Raw genomic sequence first — 24,653 nt, 5'->3', positions numbered from 1 at the left:
ACCTTACGACATGCTTACCACGGGCATTTCACTGTGATAGTGTAAATGACTGTAGGAATGGTGCAGATGAAGAAAACTGTGGTGATTATAACATCTAGGACTACTCTGTGCTCGAGAAACAAAGTGAAAAGTGCTTGTGAGATGTGTGCTACTCCAGATAATATGCATAAATGGTCTTAAGACAACCTACAAGCATGACAAGTCTAGCAGTTAATCAGTATAGAATAGGGTGACCAGATAGCAAATGTGAAAAATTGGGATGGGGGTGTTTGGGCGGGGGTTATAGATGCCTATATAAGAAAAAGTCCCAAATATCGGGACTGTCCCTGTAAAATCAGGACATCTGTTCACCCTTGTATAGAATCATAGAATACTAGGGTTGGAAGAGATCTCAGGAGATCATCTAGTCCAATCCCCTGCTCAAAGCAGGACCAACACCAACTAAATCATCCCAGCAAAGGCTTTGTCAAGACGGGCCTTAAAAACCTCGAAGGATGGAGATTCTACCACCTCCCACCTCTTCTCTTCTGCAGACTAAATAACCCCAGTTCCCTCAGTCTCTCCTCGTAAGCTTTGTGCCCCAGCCCCCTAATCATTTTCATTGAGTCCAGTGGAAGGCAATTTGTCCACATCCTTTCTGTAGTGTGTGGACCAAAACTGGACGCAATACTCCAGTTGTGGCCTCACCAGTGTCGAATAGAGGGGAATAATCACTTCCCTCGATCTGCTGGCAATGCTCCTACTAATACAGCCCAATATGCCGTTGGCCTTCTTGGCAATGAGGGGACACTGCTGACTCATATCCAGCTTCTTGGCCACTGTAATCCCCAGATCCTTTTCTGCAGAACTGTTGCTTAGCCAGTCGGGCCCCAGCCTGTAGTGGTGCATGAGATTCTTCCTTCCTAAGTGTAGGACTCTGCACTTGTCCTTGTTGAATCTCAGATTTCTTTTGGCCCAATCCTCCAATTTGTCTAGGTCACTCTGGACCCTATCCCTACTCTCCAGCATATCTACCTCTCTCTCCAGCTTAGTGTCATCTGCAAACTTGCTGAGGGTGTGGTTAATCCAGATCATTAATAAAGATGTTGAACAAAACTGGCCCCAGGACTGACCCATAACAGTGTTTTATATTTTCTATTTTTTGCCATGAAAGAGGAAAATTGCAAGTCAGAAAGCCTGGAGCCTGCCAGTGCAGCCTCAAAACTGGGCAATTCTCACTGGGAAAGAGTGGGCCAAGATATCTAAAGGAGGCACTGATTCAACCCATGTCCCAGGCAGCCTCCACCGGTAAAACTCCTGTACAGCCCTGGCCACACTTGATAGCTTCCCTTTTCTAGCAAAAATCTCTTCATAGAATCATAGAATCATAGAACTTAAGATCAGAAGGGACCATTATGATCATCTAGTCTGACCTCCCGCAAGATGCAGGCCACAAAAGCTGACACACCCACCCACTCCTGAAATAATTCTCTCCCTTGACTCAGCTGTTGAAGTCCCCAAATCCTGATTTAAAGACTTCAAGTAGCAGATAATCCTCCAGCAAGCGACCCCTGCCCCATGCTGCGGAGGAAGGCGAAAAACCTCCAGGGCCACTGCCAATCTACCCTGGAGGAAAATTCCTTCCTGACCCCAAATATGGCGATCAGCTGAACCACGAGCATGCGGGCAAGACTCTCCAGCCAGACACTCAGGAAAAAGACTTTCAATATCCCAACATTGACCCTCGGTACTAATTACCAGTGGTCGCACGTTATTGACCTATTGACTAAATCACATTATCCTATCAAACCATTCCCTCCATAAACTTATTAAGCTTAATCTTAAAGCCGGAGAGGTCCTTCGCCCCCACTGTTTCCCTCGGTAGGCTGTTCCAGAATTTCACTCCCCTGATGGTTAGAAACCTTCGTCTAATTTCAAGCCTAAACTGCCAATTTATATCCATTTGTTCTCGTGTCCACATTAGTACTGAGCTGAAATAATTCCGCTCCCTCCCTGGTATTTATCCCTCTGATATATTTAAAGAGAGCAATCATATCTCCTCTCAACCTTCTCTTGGAGGATGGCAGGGTGAACACTATATACCATTCCCAAGAGCGAATCCCAAGAACTTGTGTGTGTGTGAGTTGGGGGAGGCGGAATTCACAGGCACACAAGAGAGTGTTATGTTAAACCCTTTGCCAGTGGACGTGCCAGTTACTGTAAGAGAGAATTTTCATTATATAATGATCTAAGGTAATACAAGAGTCTTAACTATCCTGTGTGTGAGAGAGACTTTGATAATGTCTGCCATTGATAATGTCTCTGAGTTTCATGAGAAAGTTCCTCTCTCAATCTGGGAAGCACACACTGCTCCATCTGCATGACCACACAGTCTAAAAGAGATGTAAATCAGAGCAAGGAGCCTGCCCTTTTTTCAGATGGTTAATAAAATTCTTTCTACCTTTGATCCTGGATCCTTCTCTTCCCATTTTATTCAATGTCTGCATGGCATTCTATTGACCTTTCTGGTACTACTCTGAAACATCCTGGATCAGAAGCCAGTGCATCCAGCAATCTCATCTCTTGTTTTGAATCCTACCTCTGTAACTGCTTGTTTCATTTCTAGAGGATGTCTTATATCTTCTGTTTCATCACTTATTTTATTAGGTGCCTCAAATCTCCTCCTTTCCCCTCTATTCTTCTCCATGAGCCTGTTCCCTCTACCTTTAGCTTTAAATGTGGACATTTGTGCAGGTGACTTTCCATTTTACACTTTCCTTGGCTAATACCCATCCATTTATCTGCCTGTCTTAACTTTGCCAGCTCCTGAGTACACCATATGTTATTACTGAGTGCTTTAATGACTGAAGTTCTCCATCTGTGTAAGGAGTCTTCTTTGTCCCATGACACTAACTTCCATCTATTCTATTCACAACTGTTTTCCTTGCTTTCTAAATTTTTCATGGGTTTTCTTCGTTATGCTTTCCAGTCTCATATAACCAACATAACCACTAATAGTTAATTTGGCTGTTGCAAGCTTGGTCTACTTTCAATATTTTCCATGAGACTGTCTGAAATTTGAGGTCATTCTTGTACCTTGAATCTGATACAATCTTTGTCTTCCCATGGAGTTCTCTTTATATCTTGCCTTAGAACATTTTTGTCTTCATTTTAGATTTTAATTGATTGTCATTGTAAGCTACCATGCAAGTGTCTATGCTACAGCATAAAAATGCACTATAGTATTAATCATCCTGTTTCAATATTCAGTTATTTTTTTCAGCATACCATTTTTTTAGAATTAAGTCTATATTAACTTTATATTTTGGAATATTAATTTAAAGTTTGAACTGGCTGTATTGGTCATAGTATCTTTACTTATAGAAAAGGGGCAAGCTCATTTTGGCTGTTGAAATTTCAAATCATTGCACTTTCCCTCTGGGCTCCAGGGTATTTGATCTGGTACACTTCAGAGGTCTGACTTACTCCTCTGCATGACCATGTAATCCAAAGCCACAACCTAACCCTAAATGATCATTTATTGTTAAGAAACCAGAAAGACCCCAAGCAATGGTTGTCAAACATCCTAAAAGGCGAGGGTTAGTTCTCTGCAACAATCATTACTAATGAAAATCTGTTTCATGGTCATTATTTCACAACTGAAATTGTAGAATGACATGGTCAAAATATAATATATTCCATTCCAATGGAAAGTGAAAAACAGCAAAGCCTGCAAATAGCTAAATAGAGCATGGTGAAAGCATTTGCTTCACCTGATAAATAAACGGTCAAACTTGAGAGCCTAACATTAAGCACCTGAATGAATAGTCTGATTTTTGGAGGTGCAGAGCAGTCCCAGCACCCATTGAAATACATCTTGGATCCCCCACTAAAACTTAGAGAAAACATGGAAAAGGTAACTTAATTGTTTAGAAAGAAAAGAAGTAGGGCGTGGGAAATACCAGAAAGAAGGTATATTGGTAGCCCCGTGTGAATGTATGATGTCTGGCTTTGGGAGAAAAGTTGAGAAATGAGTTAAATAGTGGGTAGTTGAGTCATGGGATGAAAGAGTCCTTTCCAGATAGAGAACTTCAGTCTTTGAAGCATTATGTGATACATGCTCTGCTGTGAAATTTTGACCAAATAGGCAATGGCTCTCTCCCTCTTTCTAAAGAAGATGATTTTCATGTAATAATTTTCATATTTTTCTTTCCCACTTTCTTTTACAAGCTATCTTATTTATAGTGCAGCTGACAAATGTTAGCACTGTTTTATAGGAGATAGTGGATGGGCAAATATCTTTGACATGGTCCATGGAAAGCCTAATTAGCTGGACTTATCACAGGAGTGCTGTAAGTAATACCAGATGAAAAAAATCAAGACACTACTCTATTTTAATTTGATTACCATTTTCACTTACTATTGATCAGATTGAAATGCTTATATTAATGTTCTTAATCTATTTTATACTTCTGAATTATTCCATTAAATGAATGTATTAAACTTTATTAAAGGGCTCTCTAGGCTATTAGATCAGCTCAGCTGCCTATGATGTTTTCCAGAGCACAGAGTTGTTTGCATGCACACAAGCATGGAGCAGAAGGGCACAGTGTGAAAAATGCTAATGTATTTGCTCACTTGTGTCAAGTTGTTATTTTTAGGACAATTGTGCAGAAATCAGTAATTCTCTTTTGCGGAGGATTTAGAAATTTGGTCTCATTCCAATTTGGCTGCTGAAGAACTGGGAGTCAGGGCTCCCCAGCAGCCCACCAAGTGGGCTACTGAGGAGCCAGACAGGTAAGCTGGCAGGAAACCAGGCAGATTCACATCAGAAACCTGCTTGGGTACTGTCAGACTCATGCCAAAATTGAACTGTCTCTGCAAAATGTTTCAGTGAAAATTGTTCCATTAGAGAATTTCTGAAAGTACTAATTTTTAAGATGTACAGCTATAAGACACAATGGCTATTGCCCTGAAGCACCCATCCCAATACTAGCTGTTTTCATATGTACAAGCTTTTGCCATTTAAGTTTTGCTTCTATCTTTTTGAGTTTGCTTTCAAAAATTTTAAAGTGCTAAGATCCAATGATGTTTATTTTACACTGTCAAGTATCAGAGGGGTAGCCGTGTTAGTCTGAATCTGTAAAAGCAGCAAAGAATCCTGTGGCACCTTATAGACTAACAGATGTTTTGCAGCATGAGCTTTCGTGGGTCAAGACTTGCATCCGACTAAGTGGGTATTCACCCATGAAAGCTCATGCTGCAAAACGTCTGTTAGTCTATAAGGTGCCACAGGATTCTTTGCTGTTTTACACTGGTCCCCTCTGGCTGGGTTGTCAGCATAGGGAATCAAACCTTGGCCTTGGGGAAGTTAACATATGAGCCTCTCCTGCCAGAGCTAACCCCCTTCCCCATGCTATCAGCCAAGAGTGTAGTAGGCTCATCAATCTCTAGTTGGCCTAACTACCACCAGAGGGGGACCAAGAGCCACACCAAACAGGCCTGACTTCCATTTAAAAAGATTGATTGTTGGAGCCCTGTTATTACTGAGGAAAGCCTATTATTGTAGGACTGATATGAGTGCAGAAGCAGCATTTGGAGGTTCCTCTTCCTGAAGACACCCAAGTCTTTCCAAAACTAAGATGGAGGGGCATCATAATCAAAAATCTTCATATAGAGCAATGTCTTGCAGAAAGTTGGGTAGGAGTAAGAAATGCCATAATGGAACAGACCAACGGTCCATCTCATCCAGTATCCTGTCTCTGATAGCATCCAATATCAGATGCCTCACAGGCAAGTGCAAGAAACTGGAATAGATAGTTATGCTGTCAATAGGGGAAAATTTATTTCTAATATCCTCCTATAGCAAGGTGGTGGGATACCCCACAGCCCCGCTGAGGGACGGACCTCCCCTAACACCAACATGGGTGGAGCCACTGGGTCCTGCACCCGCCCCTCAGAGGTCACGGTGAGACCCGGAAGTATAAAAGCTCACCTGCAGAGCTTAGTGGAGAACCAGCCACCGCAGAGACCAGACGTCCACGACCGAGCTCCCTCTTGGGGGAGACAGCAGCTCGCAGCCAGCCTGAGCTTGCACCCAGCCAGCCAAGCCTACTCCTTGCTCGCTACCCCGAGAAGGACTGGCCGAGCCTACCCCACGCTCGCTACCCAAGGAGGACTGGCCGAGCCTACTCCTTCCTAGCTACCCCGAGGAGGAGCCAAGCCTGCCCCGCGCCAGCTACCCCGAGGAGGAGCCGAGCCTGCCCTTCGCTGCGTACCCCAAGGAACCGATGGTGCTGGAGACCACCGAGGATGCTAGCATGACCCAGGTAACCTACGAGGGGGAGTGTGGAAGTAGCTCAGGGGCAGCCAACCCCAGTCTGGCTGCAGCACTGCCTGAACCTATGTCAGTGTGTTGTGGCTAGGATCCCCACTGACAGCAGTGAGACTTTCCCGCTGCTAGGGCCCCGGGCTGGGACGCAGTGGAGCGAGAGGGCCTGCGTCCCCCCTGCCACCCACTCCCTGGGTGGCAGACTCCCCCCTTTTCCCTGGCCTGGAGAGGCTAGGACCTCCTGCTATTGAACTATTGACTCAGCCCCCGCTCAAGGGCCTGAGTCCCTGACTGTTTGTTTGCTGCCCCGCCCTGACCTAGGGCCTGGGCTGCCATTTGTCTATTGACTCAGCCCCCCCTCCAAGGGCCTGAGCCCCTAACCGAGTGTGCGTTATTCCCCATGACCTCAGAGCTGACGGCCGGTGAACTAGAGCGAGGCGGTGGGATACCCCACAGCCCCCCTGAGGGACAAACCGCGACAAAGCCGCACCACACCTCCTTTAGAGGTTGGCTTATGCCCTGAAGCATGGTGTTCATATCTTTTCCGATTTTTTTAATCCTTACTAATGTAACTCTGGATGTTCTTGTGATCCAGATAAACATCCACTCCTTTTCTGAAGGAAGGTCTTAAAATGACACACATAGTCTGTATTAAGCAGATCATAGTCATACATATGTTACACAGTCACCTCTAAAACCCCTTTCCCGCCCCAGTCTCTTCCAGTACCCAGAAATTTGTGATTGCATAGAAACTGAACTAGAATGTGTAGAGGTTAATTTAAAATCTGTTCCACTTGTTTCAAGCAATGTAACTCTATTGTAAGTAAACCTCAATATGGTACATGCAGAAATACAACTTCCTGCCTTTCCTTTCATCTCTGAAATGAAAGTGCTGTAGAAACAAATTAAATGGCTAAATACAACCTGAATATGTTGTAGAATTTTTGGGAAATCTGCTGTCCCACCATGTGCATAGAACATCATATTCCCTACTATCACCACTTCTTTGTATCACAGCAAAAAATGGTTAAGGGTAAGAATAATGGTGCTGACCCTTAGAACATAAGCATGGCCATACTGGGTCATACCAAAGATCCATCTAGTCCAGTATCCTGTCTTCCGACAGTGGCCAATGCCAGGTGCCCCAGAGGGAATGGAACAGGTAATCATCAAGTGATCCATCCCCCATTCCCAGCTTCTGGCAAACAGAGGCTAGGGACACCATCCCTGGCCACCCTGGCTAATTGCCATTGATAGACCTATCCTCCATGAATTTATCTAGTTCTTTTGAACCCTGTTATAGTCTTGGCCTTCACAACATCCTCTAGCAAGTAGTTCCACAGGTTGATTGTGCATTGTGTGAAGAAATGCTTCCTTTTATTTGTTTTAACCTGCTGCTTATTAATTTCATTTGGTGACCCTAGTTCTTGTGTTATGAGGAGTAACTAACACTTCCTTATTTACTTTCTCCACACCAGTCATGATTTTATAGACCTCTATCGTATCCCCCCTTAGTCGTCTTTTTTCCAAGCTGAAGAATCCCAGTCTTATTAATCTCTCCACATATGGCAGATGCTGCAGACCTCTAATAATTTTTGTTGCCCTTTTCTGAACTGTTTCCAATTCCAATATATATTTTTTGAGATGGGACGACCACATCTGCATGCAGTACTCAAGATGTGGGTGTACCAGGGATTTATATAGACTCAATATGATATTTTCTGTCTTATTAACTGTCCCTTTCTTAATGATTCCCAACATTGTGTTCACTTTTTTGACTGCCGCTGCACATGGACTCATTTGCTCTCCGAAAAATCCACTCAAAGATCTCTTTCTTGAGTGTAACAGCTAATTTAGACCTCATTTTTATACATACAGTTGGTATGTTTTTCAATGTGAATTACTTTGAATTTATCAACATTAAATTTCATCTGCCATTTTGTTGCCCTGTCACCAATTTTGAGAGATGCTTTTGTAGCTCTTGGCAGTCTTCCTGGGACTTAACTATCTTGAGTAGTTTTGTATCATCTGCAAATTTTCCACCTCACTGTTTACTTTTTTCCAGATTTATTAATAAGTTGAATAGGACTGGGCCCAGTACAGACCCCTCAGGGACACCACTATTTACCTCTCTCCATTCTGAAAATGGACCATTTATTCCTACCCTTTGTTTCCTATATTTTAACCAGTTATCAATCCATGAGAGGACCTTCCCTCTTATCCCATGACAGCTTACTTTGGTGAGGGACCTTGTCAAAGGCTTTCTGAAAATCTAAATACACTATATCCACTGGATCCCCCTTGTCCACATGCTTGTTGACCCCCTCTAAGAATTCTAGTAGATTGGTGAGACACAATTTCCCATTACAAAAACCATATTGACTATTCCCCAACAAATTATATTCATCTATGTGTCTGACAATTTTGTTCTTTACTATAGTTTCAACCAGTTTGCCTGGTACTGAAGTCAGGCTTGCTGGCCTGTAATTGCTGGGGTCACCTCTGGAGCCCTTTTTCAAAATTGGCATCACATTAGCTATCCTCCAGTCATTTGGTACAGAAACTAATTTAAATGATAGGTTACAGACGACAGTTAGTAGTCCTGCAATTTTGCATTTGAGTTCCTTCAGAACTCTTGCGTAAATATGATCTGGTCCTGGTGACTTATTACTGTTTAGTTTATCAATTTGTTCCAAAACCACCTCTAGTGATACCTCAATCTGGGACAGTACCTCAGATTTGTCACCTAAAAAGAATGGCTCAGGTTTGGGCATCTCCCTCACATCCTCAACTAGGATTTAACTTCCACTTTTTAAAAGATGCCTTTTTGCTTCTTGGTGCTTTTTTTACTTTGTTGTTTAGCCATGGTGGCCCTTTTTTGGTTCTCTTACTATGTTTTTTAATTTGGGTTATACATTTAAGTTGAGCCTCTATTATGGTGTCTTTAAAAAGTTTCCATGCAGCTTGCAGGGATTTTACTTTTGGTGCTGTACCTGTTAATTTCTGTTCAACTAACTTCCTCATTTTTGTATAGTTCCCCTTTCTGAAATTAATGCTACAGTGTTGGGCCATTGTGGAGTCTTCCCCGCCACAGGAATGTTAAATTCAATTATATTATGGTCGCTATTACCAAGCGGTCCAGCTATATTCACGTTTTGGACCAGATCCTGTGCTCCACTTAGCACTAAATCAAGAATTGCCTTTCCTCTTGTGGGTTCCAGGACTAGCTGCTCCAAGAAGCAGTCATTTAAGGTGTTAAGAAACGTTATCTCTGCATCCCATCCTGAAGTGATATGTACCCCGACAATATGGGGATAGCTGAAATCCCCCATTATTATTGATTATTTTATTTTAATAGCCTCTCTAATCTCCCTGAGCATTTCACAGTCACTATCACCATCCTGGTCAGGCTGTCAGTAATATATCCCTATTGCTAAATTCTTATTATTGGGATATCAGTTAATTCCCTGGGAATTGTCTAATTTCCACTGTTTTCACTAGAGATGGGCCTGAATTGTAATAAAAGTTCTAGATACTAATTTTGAATTCCACCAAGTTCATGTGTGTTTGGATCCTGGGATATGGTTTGGCCTATTACAGAAGTGAGTGAGCTACAAAATTCAGGTTTGTGTTAAGCTTCCAGTACAAATGCACACAAAGTTCTAGGTTGCGTATTTGCATTACTGTTCATATTAGGCTATTGGGGGCATTCTGATGGCCAGGAGACAGAGTCTGTGGTGTCTGGGAGGCAGGCACAGGTTAGAGCTCCTGTGTGCAGTGAGTTCCAACTGACCTAACCTCTTCCTGTCAGGAAACATCTCATCTGACTTTTCTGTGAACCAGATCCCCATAATACTGGATCCTGCCATCTCCATCAGTCCAACAGCAGTGGGTGATGGGTGGCTCATTGCAGCAGCACAATGTGGGGTCAGAGAGGAGTTAGCATGGAGCTTAGAGTAGCATGAGAGCATGAGACTTGCCACCCACCTTGCATAGGGGGAGCTCCTCATAAACATCTGCATAGCCACCTCATTGTCTTCCTGGAACTCCTCTGCCATGATGCTGGGTGTGCTGAGATCATTGTCTATTGTGCTGACCAGTTTTGCACCCTTGTTCTCCCCAGTCAACCTATATCCACCTTTTATCTTTGTCTTATACCGAGATTGTAAGCTCTTTGGGGTAGAAGCCATCTTTTGGGTCTGTGTTTGTGCAATGCCCAGAATAGTGGTGTCCTGGTCTATGACTGAGGCTCCCAGGCATGAACTCAATGCAAAAAATACATAACACGTTTCTAGGGATGCAGGCATGTTCAGGCTAGGTATACTTATACCCCTTCTCTGTATTTTGCAGGAAGGATATTCCTCCTCAGGGTCTTAAGGTTTAACTCCTGTGCCCTGCCCAATTTCCTCTTGGGATAATTATATTCTATCTAAATTCCCTGTGTGATTTTCATTGGATTGGGTATTCACTTCCTTCCTAACATGTTATGCAGTGTTGTTGTGTGCTATTAACAGCAGATGAATTTTACCCTACAGGTGGCTGCACTGCATAACAGTGGTAGGGGAAGTGACCCTCGGGATTGGCTGTTTATCAGTTTAAGTTTATGTGGCACTGTGAGGGTTTATGTCCCCGGTAGCAGGGCAGCATGGCCCAGTGACCAGAGTCCATAGAATCACCCCGGGTTGCAGGGCAGCGCAGCCTAATGGCCAGAGACTCTCCTACTCCCCCAGGCTCCAGCCCACGGCCCTAACAGCAACATAGGACCTTGCCACTGGCTCAGCAGGGGGATCCTACCAAAACACACTGAGGCTTACCAGGGGCAAGGTACCAGTCCATCTCCCCCCCCCGCCCCAGGTTGCTTCCTACCAGCTTGAGAGTTGGGTCTCCCACAAGTCCCTAGGTTCTCTGCAGGTCTCTGGGTCCGTCACCTCCTTGGGCTCCTCTTGTAGTAGGGCTTCATGCCGGCCAGAAGCTTCAGTTCCCGGCAACTTCCAGGGTGGTGGCTGGTCCTCCGCAGGAGCTTCCCGATTAGGTCCTTCTCCTGCGGCTGCCAGCCCAGACTGAGCCGAGTTCCCTCCTTTTATACTCCCAGAGCACTTGGAGCATGCCCAGTATGGCCGGGATGGGACTTCTGGTCTGACGCTGCTGGAGCTAGTGCGGGGCGGGGCTGCCCCGTCACAGGCACTTTGGGATTCTTCAAACTAGAGAAATATGATATACAGAACTATAGCATAAGTGTCTGTGCTGGAAAGTATTGAATAAGGATCTTATTTCCTTTTCAGTCATAGGAAGTAGCCATATTATTAATCTCATAGACTCGTAGACTCATAGACTTTAAGGTCAGAAGGGACCATTTTGATCATCTAGTCTGACCTCCTGCACAACGCAGGCCACAGAATCTCATCCACCCACTCCTGTAACAAACCCCTAACCTATGTCTGAGTTATTGAAGTCCTCAAATTGTGGTTTGAAGACCTCAAGCTGCAGAGAATCCTCCAGCAAGTGACCCGTGCGTCATGCTGCAGAGGAAGGTGAAAAACCTCCAGGGCCTCTGCCAATCTGCCCTGGAGGAAAATTCCTTCCTGACCCCAAATATGGCGATCAGTTAAACCCTGAGCATGTAGTTTACATTCTTGGACTAAACTATGATAATTATCAATGCCCTTTCTAAACATACCTAGTGGGTTTAATTAACCTAAGGAAGTAATTAATCACTATCACAAAGTTGCAGGTTGCAAAATTAATCCAGTAACTACAGCAACTGCATTTACCTTCAGTGGCGGCAGCTCACATGCCCGGGAGCCGCAGAGCCCGAGCGCGGAGAGAGGGGAGCCGGGGGGCGCATGGGGCCTGGTGTCTGCACGCATCTGCTGCAGCCTGCAGGAGCCCCCTTGGGGGGGGCGCCAGGCACCAGCCTGGGCAGGAGGGGTGGGGACGCGGCTGCTCCCCGCTAGTGGCGCCGCTGCCTTTGCAGGGCTGCTGCCCCCCCGGTGCTCCTTCATGGCTGGGGCTCGCCGCTGCCGCAAGCGGGACACTCTGGCTCTCTGGTGCCTCCAGAAGGCGGCTTCTCCCTACCGAGCTGCTGCAGTGGCCCAAGCCTGGCAAAACCAGTGAGTGGACTCGGGGTGGGGGCCACCGGGGTGGGGTGAGGAGGGCTCATGGGGGGGGGGGGAGGTGAACCTGGTCTGGGGAGCAGCCCCTGGGCACGGCTGGCCCCTGGAGTTTATAAAGGCTCATTGGGATTTGCTCCTCAATGAACCGCTGTGCAAGGGGCAGGGCGCAAGGTGGAAGTTTCGCTTAGGGCGCAAAATATCCATGCACCGCCCCTGGCTGTGTGGGAAGCTGGTGAGTCCCAGGCCTGCATGCAGGGTTCCCCCTGAGAACAGGTCTCTAGGGACCTGACAGCTGGGGTTTTCCTTCCCCACTGATGATTCCCAATTTGTAGCGTTTGCTGGGAAATTTCCCCAGCCAGGCTGGGTTCACCCTCCAGCTCCCTAGATGAGACCAGTCACCACATGGTCAGCTCTGCTCTGGCTGCTAGTCCAGGGAAGCTGCCTGCTGAGTGTGTGATTGGAGGCTGGGCTAGATGACGACAGTTTGGATGTTAGAGTAGTTGTCTGTCCATCAACTTTGACAGACAGGAAGTACCCTCCTTTTCGCCCAGAGAGAGGGGACCCCAACAGAGACCCTGTAAAGAAAACCTTGGTGACCCTCCCAAGGAACAAGAGATTCTGCTACCGATATGGTGAGGATGGACACATTTCCACCCAGTGTGACAACCCGAGGAACGAAGAGAAGGTAGCACAACGAAAAAGGGAGCATACTGGGAGCCATCACAGTCAGAGCTCCACTAAGTTGCATTATGAACAGCCTTCCTGGAGCCCATTCCCAGAGGGATTGATAGGCCCAGCCACGATAGTTAATGTGATGGTAGAAGGGATTCCTTGTAGGGACAGTGGATCTCAGGTCACCATCATTACTAGAGAATTCCATCGGCAGTTCCTGCCTCAAGTGAAGATCTGTCCTCTAGAGGGATTGGCAATATGGGGCCTTAGCAATGCTAGTTACCCGTATGATGGATATGTACTAGTGACTCTACGTTTTCCTGCAGAACTGGGTGGATGTCTCCAGGATTGTGATACTCTGGCTTTGATTTGTCCTGAGGTGCAAAATTCTGATGGCATTCTCATATTGATTGGAACCAACAGCAACATGTTCCAATCTTTGGCCACTCTTTGTGGTCGTTTGGGCCAGAAGACCCCAGGCATGGTTCACCCTCCATGATGAGGGCCAACCCTGGGCTCATCCACAATGCATTATGACCATGATAGCTCTGTCAATGAGTCACTATGGAAAGTTGTAAGAGTATCCAAAGCTGTTTTGGCCGTACCCCCACATGGTGAGATTGACTTGAGAGGAAAACTTGAGAAGCACAGTAGCAGCCTTCCTCTTACAGTGACGATGGAGTCTTCTGATGGAGATAACCTCCCTAGTGGTCTGATGGTTCAGAGAGGTTTATTATCCTTACCACAGATGGAAGAAGCTGGCATTATGGTAAAAGTAAGAAACAAATAATAACCCACTTACTTATGTGCAGACTATAGCTAAACTAGATGCTACTGGTCAGTGATGGATGGCTGCCTTGGCTGCTTATGACATTTGGAACAATGTCCTGTGAGTTGAGCAAGCAAATGCTTTTGCCAGTGTATCTGGGAGGAACTTTGGCCCAGATCCTGGGCCTTTGTCAATTGCACTAATTGTAAACTCTAGTTTCTGATTGTTAAATCAATGGCTAATTCAGAGCTCATTTTTAAACTTCCCTAGCCAATTATTTTAGGTCTCTTTAAACAACAAGATCAACTCTCTTCCAGATGAGGTTTTCAGCAGATACACGGAAGTGAAGAAAATGTAAGCATCTTCTTGACAGTCTACAAACATTGTGTTACTGAATTATCCAGAATATGTTAAAAGTATGAATTACTTTGATAATCAATTGTTTACTGTTTTAATAGTGTCATAGAATTTATTTTTGGAATTGGGATTTTAATCATGTAGGCTTCTCCTTCTAGCAATAAGCATAGAGACACACTGTTGATTTGTAAGCAACACAAAACATACGGTCTGTTCTCTTAAAGGGAGGAAATGTCTGTCAGAAAGACATGGAAACAGAAGATAATAGTGTGTAATAAGCAACACTGCTATTTAGTGGTGAAGTTTTAAACTCATGTTTTAAGAAGCTAAACACTAGCTAAGCTAGGAGTGTCAAATTTATTCTAGGGAGACAAGCTAGAAGAGGTAATATCTTTTATTGGACCAACCTCTGTTGGTGATAGGTACAGGAAAAGCTGTGTTATATGGAACTTTACAAACTGGAAAGCTCTATGAACCGTCATTTTGGGACAGGCTGTGGGGCATGGGCTCTGGGAGGGAGTTTAGGTGTGGGAGGGGGTTTGGGGTAGGGAGTTGGGGTGTGGGATGGGTTTTGGGTGCCAGATCTGGGTGGCGCTCATGTTGGGCGGTTCCCTGCAAGTGGCCACATGTCTGTAGAGGCATGGCCAGGTGGTTCTGCGCTCTGCCTCTGCCTGCAGGCGCCGCCCCCACAGCTCCCATTGGCCACAGTCAATGCTCCTAGGCAGAGGAAAGGCCACGGGGGCTCCATGCACTGCCCCCACTGCACCTTGCCCCGAGCGCTGGCTCCACATCTCCCATTGGCTGGGGACCATAGCCAATGGGAGCTGTGGAGGTGGCACTTGCAAGTGGAGACACTGCAGAACCACCTGGCCACGTCTCCACCTAGGAGCATTGACTTCAGCCAATGGGAGCTGCAGGGATGGCACCTGCGGGTGGAGGCAGTGCGCAGAGCCTCCTGGCTGCGCCTCTCCAGACATGTCACTGCTTGTGGGGAGCCGCCCAAGCTGATCGCTTCCCAGATAAAGCACCCGAAATCCCTCCTGCACACCAACCCACTGCCCCAAGCCCCCTCCTGTATCTAAACTCCCTCCCAGAGCCCATGCCCGACACCCCTCCCATGCCCCAACCTCTAGCCCTGAGCCCCCTCTCGCACCCAAACTCCCTCCCTCTTAGTTAACTGGAATTTTTTACTTACCGGCACCCCCCATTTTCCCAACATGCCAGATAACAAAGTTTTACTGTACAAGCTTTCAAGGTACACAGAGCTCTTCTTCGGGTATGGAGAAGGAAACCCCAGTGGCTAGTTTCTAGTTTCCTTCCCCAGTTCTGAAGAAGAGCTCAAAAGCTTGTCCCTTTCATCAGCAGAACTTGGTCCAATAAAAAATATTATCTCATGCGCCTTGTCTCTCTCATATATTGGGATCAATACAGCTAAAACTACACTGAAAACAAATTTATTCTATGCAGGGAGCTGAACTGTATTTTTAAGGATGATCTGTGGGGTAGGCCTACAAAGTTAGGGACATATATTACCCTCAATACACAGCAGGGGCTAAAGTCGTCACTGGAATAATCCCACTGATGATAATTGAGTCGTGCCAGGGATGAATTAGGCTTCAGAATTGCCATTAGTGACAATGGGAGGTTTGCGGAAAGGTAGAAAGTAGAATATAGGCTTTATGTATTAACATTTGAAAAAAATTAAAGTTACTGTTTTATTCATCACTCAGAGCAGGGGGAGATGGTTCAGGTCTCTTTATTAATTCATATATTGTTTTAAAGTGCTAAATAACCAAACACCCTAATGGATGCAACATCTTTTTCAGCTAGTTGTAGATTTTGTAAGTTTTTATATATTGTTTGTCATCTCATGTGTGAATTATAAGCTCTTTGAGGTTGGGACTGTCTTCCTTCATGTTTCTACAGTGTCTAGCACAATCGGGCCACGATCCTCTGTGGCACTTCTGGGCCCCACGTCAACAAAAATGAATTTTAAAAATGGTAGCATCAGAGGACCTTTTACTGGAATTCAACTTATGAAGCTTTAAGTATGGCTTTATCAGTGTTACTATAGAAACCAATCTGATGTTCATTTAGTAAGAGGAACCCTTGTGTAAATTATACAGTCTGGTAGAATGTGCTGTGATTCTGTTAAATATAGCTACTAGCAACAACAACAAAAATATTAGCTGTGCTGATAACTGCTTCATACCAAATGTCACTCTCAGATAAACTTTCATAGGGTTAAACTGTATATACAAAGCACTAGGTACATATAATCCTGGCTTTTCTACATGGGAAAAGAGTGACAGCTAAAATGTCAGGAATTCATACACTGTAGCATATAAAGTAAATCCTAGTAAATCCTCCAAGAACACAGTATATGAAATTATCCCATCTCATTTGAGGTTATGTGTTTGTTATTAGGCAGGTCCTAATGACAGCCCAAACTGCCTTCCATCCAGAACAGACTGGCAGCCTTCAGAAACCACAATCATTTGAGAGGGTCACATAAAGAATGGGCTGGCACTAGAATTACTTCTGTTTTAATGAAGTGTAAACACAGTAGGGTTTATGTTCTTGACAGTGCACATGATAATATATGTACATCCCTGAATGTGAATAGGGATTGTCCTTGCATGATAAAACTCAAAACAATATAAGCTTGGTGAGGAACTCTATAGGCCTTTCCCCCACACTGCTCTGCATATTATGTCCTTATGATGTATGAGACTACATTCCACAGACACAATGAACTTGTTCCTTGAGGCAGTGAGAGACAGTATCCCCTACAGACTGACACAGAGAGTAAAGCTGAAGAAGTTGTCAAGAGAGTTTCGTTCTGATTGGAAAATACTGAACCATATTTCTCCCCAGTGTAACTCCACTGATTTCAGAGATATTACACCTGGAATTAATTTAGCCTAGTGGGTTTACATGGCAGAAAGGGTAAATGTGAGATTATGAAAAAATGTGCAATTGTAAAATGTTTGTGAAACATTATTACCCTGTTTTTTAAATCTTATCCCTGTCAGATTTCTGCAACATAATTGCATTCAAACTATTTCAAGGAAAGCATTTTTTGGATTATACAAACTTCATATATTGTGAGTAATCTCTTGCTTTATATTTACCTTTTAATATAACTAATTGCCTAGTGTGTACAATAGAATGTGCATAATTTATAAAATTGAATTTTATAAGATGTACAGGTTGCAAAAAAGATTCCTATAGGAAATTTCAGCTGTGCTCTTTCTTTCGAATCTTAGTCAATCAAGATGCAATGGCCTCAGCAAGATTGCTGGGAGCCAGGAACTCCTGAGGTCTGTTCCCATCTCTGACTCTGAATTTGCTTTGTGACTATATGCAAATCATTTAACCTCTTTGTGTCTTAGTGTCCACCTATAATAATAATCAGTTACTATATTTTCCTTACAGTGGTGATGAGGATTCGTTAGTTTGATGTTTACAAAGCATTTTAGTCAATTAGGTTTCTAAAGTTAGGCACCTCAGTCCAAATTTTGCTGTCTATTTCAAACAAATGCACTGGTTTTTCAGGGATAGTGAAGACCTGCCATTTTCAAGTGTGGCGGGAGTTGTAGAAATTCAGCATCTTTGAAAAATCAAGCTACTTATTTAGGTCCCTTAACATGGAGTTAGATGCCTAACTTTGGGAATCAACATTTGAATGTTCGCTTATATAAATAATACTAAGAGTTCTTATTATGAGGCCTGCATTCATCTTAAAAGGAATTGTGCAGGATCAAGGCAAATATTGTTCACTGAATCACAAGAACACAACTAGTTATAGCTGTTCACCCCCATATAGTGCAAGATTGTTTCCTGTAGTACATTTGCAAATACTTTATCCACAGTAGTTTTAAATGTCTAACAACACGAGAAAGGAAGGATTAAATCAAATTGTATTGTTCTTGTAGTACAGACAACCTCTGTGAGAGACAGAAGTTAAATTGCCATCATCCAGGGTTTTAAAAACACAAAGGCGGTTGCTACAGTCATCCGTAAATATTCCATAACTGTTGTCACATCAATGTCTAACTGCAAGAAGCTTTCAATTTTGTTTTGTTTTTTGGTTGTTTTTAAAATAGTCTAATCTAGATTCAGGTGCAGTTATTTTAGTCTTAACATTATAGTCTTTTGTTCACAGATATCTCAGGGTACGTCCAGACTACCTGCCGTATCAGTGGGTAGCGATTGATTTTTCGGGGATCGATATATCGCGTCTTATCCCCGAACGCGCTCCCATCGACTCCAGAACTCCACCGGAGCGAGCGTCGGTAGCGGAGTCGACACGGGGAGCCACGGACGTTGATCCCGCACCGTGAGGACCCAAGGTAAATCGATCTAAGATACTTCGACTTCAGCTACGCTATTCACGTAGCTAAAGTTGTGTATCTTAGATCGATACCGCCCTCTAGTGTAGACCAGCCCTCAGTCATAACTGTATCACCAGTCTGAGACCTGGGATATTCAGAGACCTACACAAACTGAAATGGTTGAGAGTGTCCATTTTCTTCACTTTTCAAAGCAATGTCAGTCATTGTAAATGTATACCTACATTGTAGATTTAAAATGATAAAACCAAAACATAAATGTTATATTTGTAATTGGTTTTGCAGAAAAAAAAGAATTAGAAACTGTCATTCATGATAGCAGATATTTTGCAATCCTTACAATCATCCCATAGGCTGCATATTAGTTACTGTAGATATCAAATTCTAGTCACTTTGTGACCTCAGAAAGGAACCACTCATCTAACTTCCTCATTAGTTAGTTTTCTGGACCATTTTTCATTAATTTTATATATGTCTTTCATGTAGTAACAAATCAATTATGTCTTGCTAGAATTCTAGATGGTAACCCAATAGCGAAAATTTCACAGCAGCTATTTACTGGGCTTTGTTTTTTATGTAAGTACTAGTCTTCTACATTTCTCATATCTGCTACCAGTTAAAAGTCAGAATATACTTCCTTTTTTCCATAAGATTTTCAAATATTTTCCTCATGAATGAATCTCACTTTTCAACTTTTCCTAATAATAAGGGATGCTTTCAAATTTCCTTCCATTTTTAAGATCCGTTATTGTCCACACTATAAAGTACTATGCTATTATTAAGATTTGAATTATGTCAAAGTTATTTATTTATATTCATAACACACAGAGAAAACCCTGCTTCTAAACTGAAAACTCTTGGATATACATAGCAAACTCCTACCCTATTTTACAATGGACATAGAAAACTGAAGTAATATTGAAGTACTTATATAGTGCTCAGATACTGTGGTGATGAGCACTATAGAAAAGTCTAAAAATAAAATTTGGATTAGGACTCAGGAACAGAGCTGGGCGAAATTTTTTGGGCAAATAGTTTTACTCGATGAAAAATGCAGTTTTGTCTCCACCAAAACTATCTGTGATTTCATGTCAGGCTCACTGAATAGTTTCCATTGTACTGAAAAATATCAGTAATAGGGAAACAAAATATTTAATTTCATTTCTATCCAAAAAATGTGTTTTGACTTTTAAGCATTTTGACAAAAGCAAAGGAAAGGAGGACGAGACTCACAAAATGGCTAAAGGAGGAGACAGTGGTGTTGGTGCTTTCCTCTGTAAGGGTACGTCCAGACTACCTGCCGTATCGGCGGGTAGCAATCAATTTATCAGGGATTGATATATCGCGTCTCGTCGAGACTCCAGAACTCCACTGGAGCGAGCGGCAGTAGTGGAGTCGATGAGGGAGCTGCGGCCATCGATCCTGCACTGTGAGGACGGGAGGTAAGTCAGAATAAGATACGTCGACTTCAGCTACGGTATTCCCATAGCTGAAGTTGCGTATCTTACATTGACACCCCGCCCCCCCGGCAGTATAGACCAGGCCTAAGTTTTAGCCCAGCAGTTAAAGCACTCACTTGGGATGTGGGAAACGTGGGTTAAATTCCCCCCTCTGCCTGATCAGCAGAAGGGATTCAACTTAGAACAGTTCAAGTCCTGGCTCCAAGGGCTGGTTAATTATTTATTTTATTAAAAGTGGAACAGCTTCAAGAGACGAGACCGAGAAAGCCCCTGCACTGGAATATTCTAAAGCCCAGTGGCAAGGGTGCTCTTCCCCTAGGAGGCCCAAATTCAGATCCCATCTCCTTATCGGCTGAAGGGGGAACTGAATCCAGGTTTCCTACTTTCAAGGTGAGTGCTCTAACCACTGGCCCAAAACTTATAAGGAGACACCACTAAAATGTTTGGACTCAAACATTCCTTGCTTTTTCAATTCACTGATTTTTTTTTTTAAATGTCATTTTCAGATCGATCCAAAACAAAACTTATTTTTGATTTTTTTTTTAATTGCCAGAGAATCAAAAAATCCATTAGTTGCCTAGCTCTCCTCAGGAGTTCCTGGATTTCTTTCCCAAACACATATTATTACAGCCTATTTATTTGAAAACTTAACTACAGCTGCTTTGAATAATTTCCAGGGAATTGAATAATTCAGGGTTTTGATAATCGGATACAGAGGCTTTAACTAGTAGGCAGGGGCGGCGCTAGGAATTTCGCCGCCCCAAGCACGGCGGCACGCCGTGGGGGGCGCTCTGGCGGTCGCCGGTCCCGCGGCTCCAGTGGACCTCCTGCAGACGTGCCTGCAGGAGGTCCACCGGAGCCGCGGGACCAGCGGACCCTCCGCAGGCATGCCTGTGGGAGGTCCACCGGAGCCGCCTGCTGCCCTCCCAGCGACAGGCAGAGCGCCCCCGCGGCATGCCGCCCCAAGCACTCGCTTGGCGCGCTGGGGTCTGGAGCCGGCCCTGCTAGTAGGCCATTGGTTCAAATCCTGTCCAGGTCAGTTGAGATGAAAAATGATTATGCAGCAATTTTAGAGCAATGATTTATTTTAAACTATTTGGTTGTCTCAATCAAGCTCCTGGCAAACAGTGGCCTACATCACAGAAACCACTGCAGTTGATACTAATTGGTCTCCATGCTGCCAGTCTTCCCAGAATGATCAATGGATAAGGAACCTAAAATACCCTTTAAGCCTTTACAGTTGGTGCCTCCAGAATAGGACTGGGGAACAGGATTGAAAGAAACTGGCACTATCACTACCTGGGTTGTAGTTTATTTTATGGAAAAAAATGCTCTGGGGTTGTCAATTTGACTCCTTTCATGAGCATTTATTATTTATTGTTTATTAAGAAAATACCTGATATACCAGTGTCAGAAGATTATAGATTTGTTATAGACTCATGGACTTTAAGGTCAGAAAGGGACTATTATGATCATCTAGTTCACTGTTTCTCAAATGCGGCCACTAGGGGCTTTCCCTGCGGCCACAGAAGCTTCCTGGAAGTGATGGAGGGAGGAAGCATCAGCCCCTCCCCTTCCTCCCTGTTGCTCCTGAAAGAGCAGTGAGCCAGCAGCGAGCAGGGGTTCTCATGGCATTCAGGGGGGCGTCTGGCAGGGGAGTGAGGAAGTGAGCAGCAGGTGGGGGGGTGAGAGGTGAGCAGCAGGTGAGGGGACGCAGCAAGCCAGCAGCAGGTGTGGGGGGGTGAGGAGGGATGCAGTGGCAGTGGGGCAACCCCCCTCCCAAACCTTACATAAATAAATTACAATGATTTGGATGTATATATGTGCATATTACTTTATTAACTTTAGGAAAAATAAATAATTTTAGGAAAAAGGTGTCAGTGCGGCACCAGCAAGAGTTGGTGGCCGCACTCTGAGACCACCAAAAAAATTGTTGTGAGAACCCCTGAACGAGTCCGACTTCCTGCACATCGCAGGCCACACAACCTCACCCACCCACTCCTGTAATAGACCCATAACCTCTGGCTATTACTGAAGTCCTCAAATCATGATTGAAAGACTTCAAGTTACAGAGACTCCACCATTTACACTAGTTTAAACCTGCAAGTGACTCATGCCCCATGGTGCAGAGGAAAGTGGGGGGAAAAATCATTTAAATCACTGACTTTTTTTCTTATTGGACTGTAGCAAAATCTAAACTTAATTTCGTGCTTTTAAGGCAATGTAACTAATCTAACCTCATGGACTCTTTGCTCGCAAGTTTATGTTTTGAATGTTTTTTTCCACTACTAGACAGTATGTTTTAGAGTGTAATGCAACAGTTCCATTTGTAATCGTGTCTTCCTTTTATGAAGGTCTATGATAAACAACTCACTTGAGGCCCTTCCCAGGAAAATGTGTACTGAAATGCCTTTCATTAACTGGATGTAAGTACATTATGCAAAAGGTTTATCTGGCTATTTACTCAAATAAATTGTTAACATTTAAGGGTGGAATTTTCAAAAACACTCAACACTGGCATAACTCGGCTCCCACTGAAGTCAATAGCCAACACTGAGCTCTTTCAAAAACCTCATCCTAAAACATTAAATTGTGGTTGTCTGAAAATTGTCACTTGGCCTCTGTGAAGATAACAGAATGAATCAGATGTGGAGTTTTTAGGTCAAGCCATTTTTGAGAGTTGGACATTCCCAAAACAGCATCAGGAAATTTGCAAAAGTTGAACTCTCCTGTGTTTCAAGCCATCATCTGACAGGTGCCTCAACCAGTTGTCTACAAACTTAAATATAGAAAGTTGCCCCTTCTGAAAGTTGTCCCTCTTCTTACATCGGTGACACTCCTCTGCTGATGCAGTAGCAGAATTCTGGGGCAGGTGAGCTTCCTAATGGAGAGGAATTCAGTGATGCAGAATCTGGGTATATTCTAATTGTAACTTGATATATATAATTAGCTCTTCCAGAAATCTTACCCCACATATCAATACCCAATATTTACCCTGTCCTAAGAATTTCCTCCAAATATAGAGACTAAAGCCAGGAGCAAACTCTCTTCTATCTGCCACAGATTCTCCCGACAAAACAAAACTAGCAATACAGCTTTTCTTAACAGACTAAAAACTTGTTCTCAGTCTTACAAGTTCTGTTTCTTAGCATATGTGTAACAGTACCACCTGCTGATGCCTGCTGCCATAATAATCTGTATCGGGGTGGCCAAACCGTGGCTCGTGAGAGAGCATGTGGCTCTTTTACAGTGAAAGTGTGGCTTGTGGAGCTCCCCAGGCCCCCGTTGCCCCAGTCTGATAGGCAGCCCTGCAGCGGGGTGGTGGGCTAGGGGCATCTGCCAGAGATGACTGGTGCCTGCTGAGGGTGGGGTCATAATTAAAAGGTTTCCCCCCCAACAGTTTGAGTCCTGCCCCCCTTACTTTCAGCTGCCCCTCCTTGCATCTCCCAGCTGTTAGCCCCCTGTGGCGAGGCAGTGGCAAACAGCTGGAAGCGGCAGGGAGAGGCGCTCCTTCAGCTCCATGGGGAGAGGCAGCAGCAAAAGTAGCAGCTCTCCCTACAGCTCCCAGCTGTTTGCCATTGCCTCTCCCCATGGCCTCAGCTCCCAGCTAGCCAGCTCCAGCAGCTGCTGTGCAGGGAGGAGGCCCAGCGGCACCATGTGACTGAGTGGGGCCAGCAAACCCTGGCAGAAATCAGAGGGGGACACATGACCCTCTCACGCTTCGCCTCCTTCTTCTGCCCAGCGTGTGTGTGTGGGGGGGTGTCCTCTGGGCTTCAGCAGTGCAGGAGCTCAGAGCTTCAGCAGGAAATGGGCTGAGGTCCCAAGCCCCGGCAGGCACATCCTGGCTTTTGAACTTCTGAAGATTGTTGTATGCAGCTTGGAGGATCAGTAAGTTTGGCCACCCCTGATCTGTATACTCCAGTGCACAGACTACCCATGAGAAATGTCAGGCAGGTTGGTTTAGTTTTGATGAAATGAGAGAGGGGATGGTCACAGTTGGGCTAGTGACAGAGTTTCCTTTCTTTGACATTTATGTTATGTCCTGGAACCGGGTATTGAATAAAGGATGGTTTGGAAATAAATGTAGTAAAAGAAAGTTCAAAAGCACAGAACAGCCTGGAGCCTTGGGGCCACTGCCATGAAAATATTTGTATGATTTGTTCATAAAAAGTAAATAAAAACTCTTGTTTTTCATTCAGGGATTTTGAAGGCAATCGTATCAAGGCTTTAACTAATACCACCTTCCTGGAATGTGATGCTCTCACTGTACTGTAAGTAAATAAACAATTCATAAAATGACAGCAATAAAACCCCTTTAGATCATATTAATCACCACATGATTTGTTTCCATTCATAACTTCTAGTCAGGGACACTTCTGCTTCATAGCATTTTGTCCAGGGAACAATCTTTATTGTTAATTAACTAATAATAATTAGTTATTTTTATGCACAGGCTTCAGGAGCCTTTTGGAAATGGTCATTTTATCAGTTGGTTCAACAAATAGAATAAGAATTAGACAACTTCTGTTGTTTCTGCCTTATGATCAGATCATGAGTACAAGGGTCCCTCTTTAAGTTAACATGTCAAGACCAAGAGCCCAATATCAGACAGAAACA

General features: G+C 44.1%; 1 protein-coding gene across 1 annotated transcript in view; it reads left to right on the top strand.

The window, feature by feature from the left end:
- Positions 1–13,621: 13,621 nt before the first annotated feature.
- RXFP2 (relaxin family peptide receptor 2) overlaps positions 13,622–24,653 on the top strand; it is a 38,635-nt gene continuing 27,603 nt past the window's right edge. Inside the window, 4 exon segments of the mRNA XM_045001826.1 lie at positions 13,622–13,870; positions 20,356–20,426; positions 22,391–22,462; positions 24,236–24,307. Of these exon segments, the coding sequence (XP_044857761.1) occupies positions 13,622–13,870; positions 20,356–20,426; positions 22,391–22,462; positions 24,236–24,307 (464 nt within the window).

The sequence above is a fragment of the Mauremys mutica genome, chromosome 1 (assembly GCF_020497125.1).
Source record: "Mauremys mutica isolate MM-2020 ecotype Southern chromosome 1, ASM2049712v1, whole genome shotgun sequence".
Lineage (NCBI taxonomy): Eukaryota > Metazoa > Chordata > Testudines > Geoemydidae > Mauremys > Mauremys mutica.
Note: the sequence above shows the minus strand (reverse complement) of the source record. Positions and strands in the feature narration are given on the sequence as shown.